The sequence below is a fragment of the Leptinotarsa decemlineata genome, unplaced genomic scaffold, assembly GCF_025532065.1.
Source record: "Leptinotarsa decemlineata unplaced genomic scaffold, Ldec_3_MD MMD2_P_RNA_scaffold_2, whole genome shotgun sequence".
NCBI lineage: Eukaryota > Metazoa > Arthropoda > Insecta > Coleoptera > Chrysomelidae > Leptinotarsa > Leptinotarsa decemlineata.
Genome location: NW_027412529.1, coordinates 21945971 through 21962399, shown reverse-complemented (window position 1 = coordinate 21962399; position 16429 = coordinate 21945971). Strand labels below are relative to the sequence as shown.

Below are 16429 nucleotides of genomic sequence, written 5' to 3'. Positions count from 1 at the left end.
AGAATAGAGGTAGTATAACTTGTAGATGTTGTGGCCAACAACATGAACAGGGTAAGTGCTTGGCGGCAAACCATTTCTGCAATGTTTGCCTAAAAAAGGACACTATCGCAAGTATTGCCCTCGTAATAAAAACCAAGTTTATGAAATTGTATAGAGTGGAGGTGATTAAATTCTTGTGCAAAATGATGTAAACTATCGTGGGTAAATTTTCGTTATGTGGACACCCGGCGATTTTGAAAAAATTTTTGACTGTACTTACGTATTTTGATGCGTTGATTACGAATCCGAAAGAAAAAAGCGGCGCTCTCCCTTATTTAGTAAGTTACGGCCCTTCAAAGTTCAGAAAAGGGCAACTTTTCAGCCTTCTTTTTCACTAAATAAACTATTTAAAAACACAAGCATTTATTCACTAGGTCACCTTTACACCTTATTCCTCCTTCTTTAACACTTTTCACTTCAATAGTCAACATTTTTCTTATAAAAAACTTAATTTAAAAACGAATGCTTCTCCTGGTGACATTATTCTATTTTTAGGTTAGTTACTAGTGACATTTCAGAAAAAAGCGGTTGGTATTTGCCGTCGCCTACTATTTCAAATTCGTAATACACCACCAAAAACTAATTTACGATCTAAAGAATGAAGGTAAAAAACATTTGAATTTCTTCAGAAATATGGACTGCATCAGTCGTACCAACCATATCATTAATCTTAAAAACGTAAAATACAGTGATATGTAACCAAAAAGCAGCTCCGTACATTTTTTAACATTTTTATAAGAAAAATGTTGATTATTGAAGTAAAAAGTGTTAAAGAAGGAGGAATAAGATGTAAAGGTGACCTAGTGAATAAATGCTTGTGTTTTTAAATAGTTTATTTAGTGAAAAAGAAGGCTGAAAAGTTGCCCTTTTCTGAACTTTGTAGGGCCGTAACTTTTTAAATAAGGGAGAGCGCCGCTTTTTTCTTTCGTTTTCGTAATCAACGCATCAAAATACGTAAGTACAGTCAAAAATTTTTTCAAAATCGCCGGGTGTCCACATAACGAAAATTTACCAAAATAATTTAGTATGCGGTGTCAAAACTAGAGTTAAAATTGATAATGGTAGTATGGTTAAAACCCTCAATAAAAATGACCTTTGTGCTTTGAACATTCCGTTAAAAAAATTTCAGATCCTTCAACTCTGTCCTCTTATTCAGGACACAAAATTGATGTATTAGGACAAATTTATCTTGATTGTCAATATGGTGGAAAAATGGGAAATATTTCATTCCATGTATTGAATTCTAAAATTCAAAGTTCAATTTTGGGACTTTCTGCCTGTCAACTTCTTGGAATTCTTCTAGAAAAATCCCATAGTATGTCATCCATAACTAATAATGAAAATGTTGAAGTTTTATTGAGTTCATACAGTGCAGTATTTTTGGGTATAGGGAAAGTTAAAAAACATTATGATATAGTTTTGTCAGAAAATGCCATACCACATATAAGCGCCCCTAGAAAAATTCCTTCAGCTTTAAAAGAGAAAGTTCAGCTGAAATTGGACAAAATGGTAGCTCAAAATATTACTTCACCTGTCACTGAACCAAGTGACTGGATACATCCAATTGTTGTTCCAAAACCCAACGGCGATATTAGAATTTGCATGGACCCAAGAAAACTCAACCAGTACATCAAACGAGAAACTTCTGAAATTCCCACACAGGACGTGTTATGTTCCCAATTAGTTGGTGCTAAATATTTCAGTCTTTTAGATGCCTCATCAGCCTTTCTTCAGGTGCCATTAACTTTAGAAAGCACATTTCTGTGTACAATTACTACCTGTTTTGGTAGATATCGATACCTCAGACTTCCATATGGAATATCTTCAGTCCCAGAGATTTTTCAAAGATGTATCTATGAAATTCTAGATGGCACTCCAGGACAGGTAGCATATTTTGACGACATTCTGGTATACATATCATCAGTGACAAGGGAAAATCTCCTGATGATAATAAGACCCATGCTATCCGTGAGATGAATCCGCCAAAGTGCGAAAAAGATTTGCAACGTTTCTTAGGAATGATAGTATACCTTTCAAAATTCATTCCTAATCTCTCAAATGAAACAAATACTTTAAGAAAACTCTTGAGTGACAAAAATGAGTGGGTCTGTTCTTTGAACGAACAAAAATGTTTCGATCATTTGAAACAATTGATTTCTAATGCGACAACATTATCGTATTTTGATCCTTCGAAAGATGTAGTACTTTCCGTTGATGCTGGACTATACGGTCTCGGTGTTTTCATTAGTCAAGATAATCAGCCTATCGAGTTCGCAAGTATTTCGTTAACTCCATTCCAGCAACGATACAATCATATCGAAAAAGAGCTCTTGATCATTGTTTTTGGTTGTGAGCGATTCAGATACTATTTATTTGGCTCGAGTGGATTTAAAATTGAAAGCGATCATAGACCACTACTGGGACTTCTGAAAAAACCTTTCGATGACATGACACCACGAATTCAAAGACTTGCTATGAAACTACTGCAATATAGATTCACACCTACGTTTGTTGGAAGAAAAAATATGCAAATTACTGATACATTGAGTCGTGACCCAACCGACGAAACTATAAATACGGACTATCTAGAAACATATTTGAAGGTATTTTCTGTAATAGCAACCAGACCAGAGAATGAAAAAAAATTACAAGAAGCAATCAATGATGATCTTGAACTTCAAAAAGTTAAATATTATGTCTTGAACGGGTGGCCAAAACACAAAACTAATGTTCAGTGTGAAATAAAAAAGTACTGGGATATCAAAGATATCACACAAAGATGTGCTTTTTTATAAAAAGCGACTTATCATTCCACGTAGCCTCAGACAAGAGTTTTTGAACTTGATGCATCAATCTCATCAGGGTGTAGTTGCCTGTAAAAAACGAGCGGGGGAGGCCATTCATTACCCTTGCTAGTGTAGAGATATTGAAAAGCTTGTTCTTTCTTGTCCATTATGTCAATCATATATTGAATCTAACCCTAGAGAACCTTTAATACCACACGATATTCCTAGCCTCCCATGGCAAAAAATTGGCATAAATTTTAAACATATTGGTACCCAAGATTTTGTTGTCAGCAAATTTATTGTTGTAGATAGAATTACTAATAAAACAGGAGAAACCGTGAATTATAATTTGAAAAATATATTCTCAGCAAACGGACTACCTCAAAAAAATTTTTCAGACTGTGGACCTCCTTTCACGTCATATGAATTTCAACAATTTGGTAGAAAATTTGATATCATATTGTCAACATCTAGTCCATACTACCCATAATCTAACGGAATGGTTGAAAGAGCCATGCAAACTGTCAAGAGCTTACTTAATAAAACCGTTCAAGATAGAGGGGATCCATTTTTGGCGCCACGCCAAAACAACATTTACCTGCCCCTTGTGATCTTATCATGGGACGTAAACTGATAACAACATTGCCAGTGAGCCAACAAGTTCTTGCGCCAAAATATTTAATTCAGGGTATAAGAGAAAAACTAAAGTGTCTTCGAAAAAGCCAAAAGAGTTACTATAATGTTGGCACAAAAAAACTGAACGATTTTCAGTACAATCAGCCAGTATTAGTTCAAGAAAAATGTCGGAAATGGAAACAGGGAACTATTTCGAATAAAACGGGCCCCAGTGATTATAATGTTGAAGTTGATAATGCTCATTATCGTCGAAATAGGCAACACCTTAGACCATTACGAAAATCGACATCTCCTACTGAAAATCCCCATAAACAATGAAGAAGTTTCCGAACCGAAATGTGAAATTGGTATCCAAAATACTGAGTCGACTAATAAAAGTGAAATCACAACTAGAAGTGGTTGAATAGTTAGAGCTCCTGATAAATTAATCTCATGATTTTTTTTCTTTCCTTTTCTTTCTTGCCACACATGCTACCGATATATATATATATATATATATATATATATATATATATATATATATATATATATATATATATATATATATATATATATATATATATATAATTCAATAATAAATTCTACAAAAAGGATTTGAAGCTTTATATCTTCTATTAATTATCTGCGAGCGCTTTCGACAGTTGGTAGTACTGTCATCTTCTGGCACTCCTCAGTACTACCAACAGTACTACCAACTGTCGAAAGCGCTCGCAGATAATTAATAGAAGATATAAAGCTTCAAATCCTTTTTGTAGAATTTAATATTGAAATACTCAAAATAAAGGAAAATTAGTTGCATCAATCAAAAAATAAATAAATAAATATATATACAGGGTGTTTGGTAGCTGGGTGCAAACCTTTAAGGGGGTGATACACTAGCCCATGTAGAACATATTCATACAAACATTTTTATTTTCGAGCGCGTTTTTGATTTTTAAGGGAACTTTTACGATTTTTAGTACAAAAACCCAAAATTGGTCGATTAAATGCTAATAACTTCGAATCTCAACAGAAATGTCCGGTTTTTTAAATTTATTTTAGTAGTCATATGTGTCTCCAATCGTACTAAAGTAGTTTGAAGCACCATTGTCTCCAAAAAAGTTATGTACAGAGCATTTAAACTTTACAAAAAAAGAAAGAAAATAAAAAATCTGACCTTTGATGCCAATTAAAAAAATAAATAAAATACATACAGGTGTTCAGACACCTTTAAAAACATGCTTAGTTATTGCTCTTTCGTTTGAGGTATCATTTACCTAGCTAAGTCTTGAACTTTTTCAATTAGGGTACCTGAACCAGTTAAAAGTCGTAAATATGGATATTTGAAAAATTTTAAAAAAAGTAATTTAAATGAATTTCAGCTCAAAAACCTAAAGCAATATGCGATATTATTTTTAGACTTACATGGAATAATGAGAAACTTAGCCCAACTTGAAAGAAGAGAAAACTGAACAAAGGCCGGTGCCGGTGGCATTTTACAACAAAGAATTTTACCTGAAGCTAGTCATTAATTGAAATGCATTCTGTTGTTATGATTTAGACCTTATACTAGGGCCATAAACTTGCTTTTGAGTTTATCAATTTTTAGGTACCTGAGTTGAGTAATCATCTTGGACCCCTCGCCGGGTCGGTTTGGTTGGCCAAACAAGTTCTCTAGCCCTTTCGAGTTGCGAGTAGACGTTGGTTTTGTGTTCCCCATTTTTGTAATTCACCGTGTTCAGTTGTAGCCTTTCGCTCCTGCAGGTGTTGTTTATTTTGAACTATCGAACTTTTTGTTGTGTGTGCTGCCATGGCTGAGTTTACGAGTCATGAACAAGCCGATATCATTTTTATGTATGGCAGAGCTGATGGTAACGCATCTCTGGCACGACGTTTGTACCAAGAACGTTACCCGAACCGCAGGTAAATTAATTTCTAATTGTAGCGGTAGTTGAATTTTGCCATTTTCACCTTCAAAAGACGTTAAAAATGATTTATTTTATTGCAGGGTGCCTAACGTCCGTGTGTTTTCCAACACATATCGTAGGCTGTCTGAATCTGGTATTCATCATGCTGAACATGCAGTAAATCCAGGAAGACATAATGTCAATGTTGAGGAGCAAATTCTCGCAGCCTTCGAAGCGGATCCTACCACCAGCATCAGAGTTGTAGCGAGAGATTTAAACCTTTCGATATGGAAAGTGTGGAGTACGATGCACAACGAAAAGAAATATCCGTTTCACGGCACGGGTGTGCAAGGCTTGGAGGAAACGGATCCGGCGAGACGGATACGGTTCTGCCGTTTTTTGCTAAACGCAGATATTGACGACGCGTGGTTCTTAAAGTCCATCCTCTGGACTGACGAATCGAAGTTCTCCAGGGAAGGAATTACTAATTTCCACAACCTTCATGAATGGGCTGATAAGGACAGCAATCCAAATTGGAAAAAACAGGTAAATAAATGATTTTTATTATTATTATTTTATTACCCATGTTCAACAAGTGTTTAATTACCTAAATTAACTAATTTTATTGCATTTTTGTTTCAGATTTCTTTCCAAAGACAATTTTTAATAAATGTGTGGGCTGGGGTCATCGGACGCACATTGGTTGGCTCACACATTTTGCCTGACAATTTGAATGGACAAAATTACCTCGAATTCATGATAAACGACTTGCCAATGTTACTCTATGATGCCGAAGTGCCAATATTGGACACGGACAGGCCGATCACATTTCAGCAAGATGGATGCCCAGCACATTTGGCTGTAAGCGTCCGCGAACACCTGAACCGCTGTTTTCCTGGCAACTGGATCGGGAGAGACGGACCCATCCCCTGGCCTGCCAGATCGCCCGACCTGACTCCGTTGGATTTTTCTGTGTGGATTCGGGTGAAAGAACTCGTATACACAACAGAAATCACCACGAGAGAAGAATTACTTCAGCGAATAGAGGCAGCGTTTGAAATTATGAAACAGGAAATGCAAATGAAAGTAACCACAACTGAAGTACGAAATCGTTGTAAAAAGTGTATACGCAATGATGAAGGACATTTTGAACACCAACAATAAATTTTTACAGTACAAAACATTTTTACGACCTTTAACTGGTTCAAGTACCCTAATTAAAAACGTTTAAGACTTAGCTAGGTAAATGATACCTCAAACGAAAGAGCAATAATTAAGCATGTTTTAAAAGGTGTCTGAACACCTGTATGTATTTTATTTATTTTTTTAATTGGCATCAAAGGTCAGATTTTTTATTTTCTTTTTTTTTTGTAAAGTTTAAATGCTCTGTACATAACTTTTTTGGACACAATGGTGCTTCAAACTACTTTAGTACGATTGGGGACACATAAGACTACTAAAATAAATTTAAAAAACCGGACATTTCTGTTAAGATTCGAAGTTATTAGCATTTAATTGACCAATTTTGGGTTTTTGTACTAAAAATCGTAAAAGTTCCCTTAAAAATCAAAAACGCGCTCGAAAATAAAAATGTTTGTATGAATATGTTCTACATGGGCTAGTGTATCACCCCCTTGAAGGTTTGCACCCAGCTACCAAACACCCTGTATATATATTTATATGTGTATGTGGGTATTCATCCATTTATGATCTAATTTTATTTATGAATTTTATAGACATTCATTTATGGGATAATTAGAATTTTGCTTTCATTTTTTTATTTTTATGAAAAGGGGCATGTCATGTATTCAGTCGAAGCGACAACACCGCAGCGAATTCAGTTGTCAATTAGCCATCACGATGGTGTGCAGCTATTGTATAAAATCATTGTTGATAGCCGTCATAGATAAATAAAGTTCATCAAAGAAGTGATTTAGCGAGATGTCATTGGTGCCCTTATTTGAAACAATCAAGATATCACAGTATTTATTCTGTTTTTTCTGGCGGAGACAAATCAAATAAATCATCGTTCTTGAGTCATTAATGGTGTTAATTACATGATGTTGGTGTTCATATATTAGATTCTTTTCTTACATTTTCAAATATCATTCTACAACGTATTTTGGATGGAGATGAATATAACAAATCATGACAAATGGTATAATGATGTAATTAAGATGATTTTGAGACTTTGTTTCATATATAAGATTACATTTTGTTTCATTCTGGTTTTTTCAATTACATTTATAGAAAAAAAACGACGGTACTTGAAAAGTGTCTTCACACTTGTTCCGAGATAGATATAAAAGTAAAGATGAAGTACACACATACAATGACTCATAGATTAAATAATCTAATCTTGAAATCTTCTCTATATATACAGGGTGTTTTAAATTCGATCCTCACCATTGGGATCTCCAAAACTATGGGAAATACGAAGATGGTTTAATTGGGGCAAAATTGCACATTTATCTGACCAACAATATGCCGTTGAGAAAGTTCTGAAATTCCGAGTATATACGGAGATACGCGTATCCGGAAAAAAACACTGGCTTTTCGAACAAACCAAACTCGGTGAAATTTTGATCCAATAACTTAACATAGTTCGATGTGGTTGTTGTCGTTCGGGATACAAGTTTGAATACATTTCCGATGTCCTAACACTGTTTCTATCGTATTTGTAATGAATGTGTATCATATCTCTCTTTTCTTCATTCGTGAAAGCTATTTTTCGCCAAAAAATAAATGACTCGTACAATAACAAATTGTAAGTCAAATTTGGAAACATCAAAGTCAAAGCCTATTATGATAAGAAATAATTTTTTTCAATATCTCCAATTTTTCGAAAAAGAATGACGACTTATGATACATCATTGAAAAGGTAAAGTCTGGTTCTATTAAAAACAGAAAGATTCCAATGTAACGCCCATAAGAAAAAATAAAGTTGATGATGCTGGCCGGAAGACGAAACGTCGGATAGCAAATCTGAAAACATCATTATGTAGCAGGGAAAAAGTGGCGATATGGAAGTGCAATTTATTATCGAATCCTTCGAAAAATAAAGCCAGAAAAAAATGAAAACCATTTTCCGAAATTTCTTTTTTTTTCCGGATATCTCCGGATATACTCGGAATTTCAGAATATATATATATATATATATATATATATATATATATATATATATATATATATATATATATATATGGACATATGTCATGGACATCGGTCGAGTTGTCCCTGGATAACTCTGACTTACTATTATGTATGAGAATAGGTATTAGGTATAATTTTTGTCATGTTTTTTCAAATGTTTCAATAGTGGTATATTTTTGGGAGAGAATAATTTTTGGAAAAGAAAGGTTGTGGCTTCCTACTTCTCCATCTTCATACACAAAAATGTTTCAAGAAGAGTTTTCTTCTAGTTTGTGTCTGGAAGTTAATTGTCTGCAAGATCTTCACATCTAAGTAAAAAGTTTATTCTGAAATTAACTACTTTATTAATTTCTTTGGAAGATTTCTCCATTTTTTCGGTAGTTATTCTGCAAAACACATGTGATGTTCACATGTGTTCACTTCTTTTGTAAGAAATAGAGTAATGTTACGAAAAATGAGAAATGATTCAATACCACTCGTATGAATTGTTATAAAGACATAGGAAGTTTAACTTCTCATTTTTCAGGATGATCTTCTATCACGTGGTAACGACTACATCTATAAATTAATCGAAAGAAGCAAGTACAGCTAGACAAGCCACATACTACTTCAAACTGAAAATAAAATAGCATCAAGCATTTCAGAAATTCTATACAAGTGTTATAAAAAATAGGAAGTTTTATTTCTAATTTTTCATGATGATCTCCTACCACGTAGTAACGGCTACATCCATAAATTCATTGAAAGAATCAAGTACAGCTAGATTGGCCACATACTACTTCAAACTGAAAATAAAGTACCATCAAGCACCGTAGAAATTTTAAAAGTGTTATAAATACATTGGAAGTCTAATTTTTCATAATGATTTCCTACTACGTAGTAACGGCTACATCTACCAATTTATCAATTCATGATACTCTCAGATAAGGTGGTTATCAAACTATAATCATAGTTTTGATCATTTGGGACTCGACGAAGAAGTTTGTTGACGATGGATGGATCTGTCAATTTGATGGTCTGTGAATCCATTTTGAAGGAGAGCTGATTTGAGTTGAGCTAGCTCTTGTGATTTGTTGTGGTGATCCGCGAGGTTGATAGATCTATGGATGAGAGAATTCAAGACGGAGTTGGTTTGTGTTGGATGATGGTGGTAGTTTGCTTTGAGGTATCTGTTTGTGTGTGTTGGTTTCCTGTACACCGTGTGGGTGAAGGAGTTATTGGATTTTGTGATGAGGACATCTAGGAATGGAGGGGAGTTATTGATTTTAATTTCCGTTGTGAATTTTATATTTGGGTTGTCGTTGAGCTAATAAAGGAAATTATGGAGAGTTTCGGAGCCGTGGGGCCATATGACAAAAACGTCATCTACGTATCTGAACCAGCAAGAAGGTTTGTGGTCTAACCTGTCAATAGCCTTGGTTTCGAAATCTTTCATGAAAAGGTTTGCAAGGACTGGTGAAAGAGAATCCATGGGGGCGCCCTTTACTTGTTTGTAGAAAGTATCTTGAAAGAGGAAGTATGTGCAGGACATACAGTGACTGATGAGGTTGAGGGTGCTTTCAGAAATTTTTCGAATTTCACTTCATTGAAATCCTCAAAATCCTCAACATCCAACGGACTGACATCCTTGTGAGTTTCGACGTAGTGTCTTTATTCACTAATATTCCCGTATCAGACACATTGAACATGTTAGATGACATACACATCATACACACTCGATAAAATATCTCTCTGTATTTATATCCTGGACCCGGATGTCACGCAGGTAGCTATAGCTGCCTACGTGGTCATGTTCGATGTAGCCTGGGAAATCTAGGTCATCTAACTGGAAACACAAATGTGCTGTTGGCTCCTACTGTTGACTCCGTACGTATGTGTTGTTTTCTTGCTTTCGGCAAACAATTGTTGACCATCTTTACACTTGGCTGCACCGCGCTGATGAGACCAATTGCCAGAAACACGTGTCCGCGGTTTCCCCCCTTTTGGAGTGTTGTGTCCACTGATTGTGTCATTTGTAGATATATATATATATATATATATATATATATATATATATATATATATATTGTTGTGTTGACTTGGGTGTCACACCAATAGGTGGTTCCACTTATGTTTCGCTTGCGTTTATGCAGCTATTTTTATCTAGTACTTTCTTGGTTTTTTCTCATTTTGACTTCAATCGAGGACCGCCTGCCCGGTACTGACGATGCCCAATAGTCTGAAACAGCTGTATACCGGTGGCTCTTGAATTGAAATCAATATGGGAATGATCAAAAAGTACTAATCTATTCATCTTTTGATTTTCATGGAATTATTTTCCAGCAGCTTGACTGCATTAACCTTTCTCGATTATATATATATATATATATATATATATATATATATATATATATATATATATATATATATATATATATATATATCATCTACAGGGATGCTACAATATGGATAAAAAACAGTCATATTTATAAAATAATAATTCAAGCCAACTCACAGTGTATGTGAGGTTATGTGGCAGTTTGAAAGAAGTATGGACGTAACATATATGAAAAATTACTAAGATGTCACTTAGGGCGTTACAGACAAACAATATATAGTAGATTTAATGATATATCATTATATTATCAAATTTAAAAAACCACCTGTTCCTTGAAGAGGAAACCACGTGCATGATTCAAAAAAATGGGATATGACATGTAATCCAAATTAGCATGCGCTGTATACGCCAATTACGGGGCTCAAAACGAATTGACATTCGACATCAAACAAATTGTTTGATCTGTGGCATAAAACCTTAACATTGTTGCAAATTGATTTTCGGGCAATGTCTGGCTGTAGACATCGCATGTTTAGATTCCATTACATTTTAAAACCAAGTAATTTTGTATTTGAACAATATCTGGAACAATTTTTGAGTAAAACTTATCCTAATGGATTTTATATTAAACAGTAATAATGAGAAAGGATGATGATGTATTGTATATGGAAGATTCAATCTGTGAGAAGAATACCATTTAATGAGATTTGATGATTTCTTGTTTTGTGATTATCCATACAAATTAAATAAGAGTAAATTTCACTTAGGTGATTTAAATCAGTTTTTTTATTCATGGAGTTTTGTGAGTGTGCTATATGTACCATTTCTAGGAAAAGCCTCTTGGTAGTGTTTTTTTCGGTTGATAAAATTTTAATTGAATTATAATCCATACAGTATCCTTGTTTAGAGACATGTTCACTCAAAGCACATCTTTCCGGATGTAACCCTGGATTATCCAGAATCCTGAAGTCTGCCAATAATAATATCAAAATTGCAAACAAAAATGTTTTAACAATCGATAGGATTTTTTCAAAATTAAAAGGCAAAACTCCCTATAACAACTGTTCGGATGTAGTTTACTGTATACCATGTAGAAACTGTGACAAAGAATATATAGGACAGACATCTAGATTATTAAAAGATCGGATCACAGCACACAAAAGTGACAGTAGGTTACACCCGGAAAGATGTGCTTTGAGTGAACATGTCTCTAAACAAGGACACTGTATGGATTATAATTCAATTAAAATTTTATCAACCGAAAAAAACACTACCAAGAGGCTTTTCCTAGAAATGGTACATATAGCACACTCACAAAACTCCATGAATAAAAAAACTGATTTAAATCACCTAAGTGAAATTTACTCTTATTTAATTTGTATGGATAATCACAAAACAAGAAATCATCTAAACCTCATCTAATGGTATTCTTCTCACAGATTGAATCTTCCATATACAATACATCATCATCCTTTCTCATTATTACTGTTTAATATAAAATCCATTAGGATAAGTTTTACTCAAAAATTGTTCCATATATTGTTTAAATACAAAATTACTTGGTTTTAAAATGTAATGGAATCTAAACATGCGATGTCTACAGCCAGACATTGCCCGAAAATCAATTTGCAACAATGTTAAGGTTTTATGCCACAGATCAAACAATTTGTTTGATGTCGAATGTCAATTCGTTTTGAGCCCCGTAATTGGGGTATACAGCGCATGCTAATTTGGATTACATGTCATATCCCATTTTTTTGAATCATGCACGTGGTTTCCTCTTCAAGGAACAGGTGGTTTTTTAAATTTGATAATATAATGATATATCATTAAATCTACTATATATTGTTTGTCTGTAACGCCCTAAGTGACATCTTAGTAATTTTTCATATATGTTACGTCCATACTTCTTTCAACCTGCCACATAACCTCACATACACTGTAAGTTGGCTTGAATTATTATTTTATAAATATGACTGTTTTTTATCCTCATTGTAGCATCCCTGATGATGATAATAAAGATTATCGAAAGCTTGTACACTAAATTTTTGGCCTGCTGCATACCCAAATATTGTTTCACTTATTATATATATATATATATATATATATATATATATATATATATATATATATATATATATATATATATACATATATATATTTGAGTGATGCAACTAATTTTCCTTCATTTTCAGTATTTTAATATTAATATAAGTTACAAAAAGGATCTGAAGCTTCATAACTCCTATTTAATTATAAGCGAGCGCTTTCGACAGCTGGTCGTACTGTCATCATCAAGATTCTACTCAAACTGCTGCAGTTTGAGTAGATAGATATACATTTTCAAACGATTTGATATTTATACAATACATTAATAATATGGGAAGTATTTAGGATTTTCATCATTGCTAATTGGTTGAAGAAGATCCTTCTTTCTCCACACGGTATATAAGGAAAAACAGTTGAAATTTGAAATATTAACTAGTCGTGAAGGGTAGCACTTCGAATAACTAATTTAGAATTTAGAGATTTTTTTTTCACGTGGCAGAATTTTTTCAGAATTTATCTATTGAATTTCATTCCATAATAAGTGAAATATTATCAGAGAACTTCAAAATTCATTGATGTACTGCCAGAACTCAAAAAAAGAGAAGAAGACAAATAAATTATCATTGTGGTAATATGGTCCGTTGAAATATTATACCACTGTGAATTTTCAGAAAAACATCCTTACTTCGTCGGAATTTTCGAAGATCCCTTTGAATTCAAGGGGTTATATTTTTAGGAGTAATAATTTTTGGGAAAGAAAGTTTTTGGCTTTCTTTTATGGTGTGTGTATTTTCTATAATGTTATCCAATTTGGTACTGAAGAGCCTTGGGACAAGTGTCTTAAGGCGAAACATCGGTGTATACCAGCGAGGGTGACAGTGTTCCATGTAAGTGCAATTTATTACCATTCATTTAAAATAGAACTCATGTGAATGATATCTGATTTTTATTCCACAACGAATGTTTGAAATACAAACTGAGTAGAGAAAAGTATCTTCTGTATAATTCAGTGTTCATATAGAAGTATTTTTTTCGAAAGAATTTTTTTCTTTCGTGTAATTCAATGTTTATATGAAAGTAGCTGTTTCAGGAGGACTTTCTCTCAGTTTGTGTCTGAAAGTTACTTCTTTGTATGATCTATACATCCATGTATAGAGTTACTTATTTTAAAATTGATTATTTCCTTCTTTTCCTTGGAAGATTCCCTCATCCTTGTTTTTTTTATCAAGATGGAGTAGCAGAAAGCCAAAAACTTTCTTTCTCAAAGATCCCTTTATAATTCAGATTGTGTTCTTGTATCTAAATGCAATATATACCGAATTGGATTGTAATGTTTTCTGAAAAATAGACTACTGGGTCACATAGCACCGTAAGGCAACCTTGCAACCTTGCTTTGATATGTGGAACAAAATCTTGGTCGATTTGAGTCTTGTGCAAATTCCACTTGGCATAATCACAAATATAGGTGTTTGAACTAAACTAATTTCAACTAAGTAACTAACCATTGAAATTAACAAAAATTCACAATGCGTACTCGTCGATAATATACTCTTTTAGAAAACCAGGTTTTAAGCAACGAACCATTAGTGCAGCATGTAGCCAGTGATCAATTCAAGTACTTGATATCTAGATAGGCTGAAGCGAACCCAAATCGACCAAAATTCATCAAGACAGTAATTAGAAAAGAATAAAACTTTTTGACTGAAATCGATTACGCTGCATCGTAATTTTAATGAATTGAATAAAAATTAAGGCATTCTTACTAGAATTATCTTCTTAACATACCTGCTTTACATATCCATTGAACGTAACCATTCAGTTCTCTTTCTAATTGTGCCGCTCTCCGTAATTTTAAAAATTCTTGACGGTTCTCTACTTTCTCTCTCTCTTTGGCAAATTCTCTAAATAAAAAAGCAAACTATTAGTGCGAAAATACATACTCTAGGCCTATAAGTAAATACATTACAAATGAAACAGACAATTGATCCTGTGGTGCATGAAGAATAACTAAAAATTTCTATCTAGCAGCGACTCAATCAGAGACATAGGCTACAAGAAGAAAAATAAAAATGTTTCAAGCAATATTCTGTAGGTTAACCTTCACAAAACATGACGAGCTGTATTCTCAATAGTGGAGCATTTACTTTAATGCATTTGTATTCATAAAAGTGACCTACTACTGTAAGTGAAAAATAAAAGTAAAAGGTAGAAGGAAAATATTTTGCTTCATCTGGTACCCATAAATTTCATTATTTTCCTGCAAGTAGTGCCCTAAGAGAAGAGTATCTGAAAGGAACTTGGTTTCAACTTTCTTGAACTCATTTTCCATTTCCAAATACTCAGATCATTGAAAACTGTCATGCATACAGCTGAAAATTGTATTGATTTTTCAGAATTTTTGGTTCCTCCAAATTATTTCAGGTAATTGCATTAGGTTTAGAATCAAGGTCAGAGTTGCTCCAGTTTTGCCATATCATGCCATTTTCTGGAAACTGTTTCTATTTCCGGATTTTTTCCAAAAATTCCTCCAACTACTGTTTTTGTAAACAGAGACTGTACATAATTCAATGGAATGCGATGTATACAAATCCTTCATGAATTTCATGTTGTTTTTTCATGAAAAAATCCATGTCTAAGAGATGAATGAAAAAAATTTGAATTGGCTCATCAAAATATAATGTAGTATTGAGGGTTTACATAATATAATAATAATGATAATAATAATACGCCATTCACTAGAGGCAACAGCACTGAAGAACCCTCTTCGCAGCAAGTATCAGCACAAACATTTCTTCAATACCTTAATGTACTGCAGTCGAATGATGGGTATTGAGGTTCCTGACCCAAGGTGCAGGGGCTCCGCAAGGCATCTGAGACCCTAATGCACTTCCTGTCAGCATATCGAGCATTTGTGGTCTCAGCCAATATCCAACAACATAACGCAGCCCCAAGAGTGCTTTATTACAACTTACGGTACTTTTACGGTATTGACGAGATACCAGTTTTGTCCTACGCTCCGGGGGATATTTGATTCCTTGTGTGGAAAGAGACCTGTCGAATTTCTCAAAACTATTCATTTGCCATTTTCAAGCTCATACAAGCTAATATGCCTGATGTAATTCTCGAGTATCAGATCAAGATGATATTCGTCCTAAAGTTTTCAGCTCCTGACGAGACGAATATTGTCCGAAAAGAGTAGAAAAAACGGATAAAATACCGTGATTTTCTCTTCAAACTCCACAAACTCTATCCAGACCCTGTCAAGGCGATTGTTTTGTTAATTGGATTCCTTGTTGGAGAATGATGCCCTACCTAATATCTGATATTGAGATCATGCAGGCTTGTCGCACTAAGACACTACTCTTAGCTGGACAAATGAAGAGCTGAGGGGTGGGAAGTTGAGTAATACTGAACAATAAAATTTTAACCAAGGAATCTACGGAAAATTTTGAGATAGAATTCTTTCATTTCATAGTAGACAGTTGGCGTTGACAAAGTGGAACTAATGCAACTGGAATTCCTGGATTCTTGAAGTTTGAACTCGCTTGAAAATGCTCTCAGTG

The 16429-nt window shown here is 33.9% G+C and overlaps 2 protein-coding genes across 24 annotated transcripts in view; one reads left to right on the top strand and one right to left on the bottom strand.

The window, feature by feature from the left end:
• Window positions 1–16429, bottom strand: part of LOC111511127 (calcium voltage-gated channel subunit cacophony) — a 230891-nt gene that overhangs the window by 153424 nt on the left and 61038 nt on the right. For 22 of the 23 annotated variants that reach the window (XM_074185558.1, XM_074185571.1, XM_074185596.1 and 19 more), the window contains one exon: window positions 14652–14767. The exons of the other annotated variant lie outside the window; for it this stretch is intronic. In XM_074185558.1, the coding sequence (XP_074041659.1) occupies window positions 14652–14767 (116 nt within the window). The remainder of the gene's footprint in view (window positions 1–14651; window positions 14768–16429) is intronic. 23 annotated transcript variants of the gene reach the window in all.
• LOC141487472 (uncharacterized) lies at window positions 5128–6511 on the top strand. Its single transcript, XM_074186557.1, has 3 exons — window positions 5128–5363; window positions 5449–5893; window positions 5990–6511. The coding sequence occupies exons 1-3, from the start codon at window positions 5251–5253 to the stop codon at window positions 6509–6511; spliced, it is 1080 nt and encodes a 359-aa protein (XP_074042658.1). The 5' UTR covers window positions 5128–5250.

Excerpts from the sequence above, each read along its gene's own strand:
- LOC141487472 (XM_074186557.1), top strand. The coding sequence starts at position 5,251 with ATGGCTGAGTTTACGAGTCATGAACAAGCCGATATCATTTTTATGTAT. Across the intron at positions 5,364-5,448 it reads GAACGTTACCCGAACCGCAG|GGTGCCTAACGTCCGTGTGT; the intron begins GTAAATTAATTT and ends ATTTTATTGCAG. Across the intron at positions 5,894-5,989 it reads ATCCAAATTGGAAAAAACAG|ATTTCTTTCCAAAGACAATT; the intron begins GTAAATAAATGA and ends TTTTTGTTTCAG.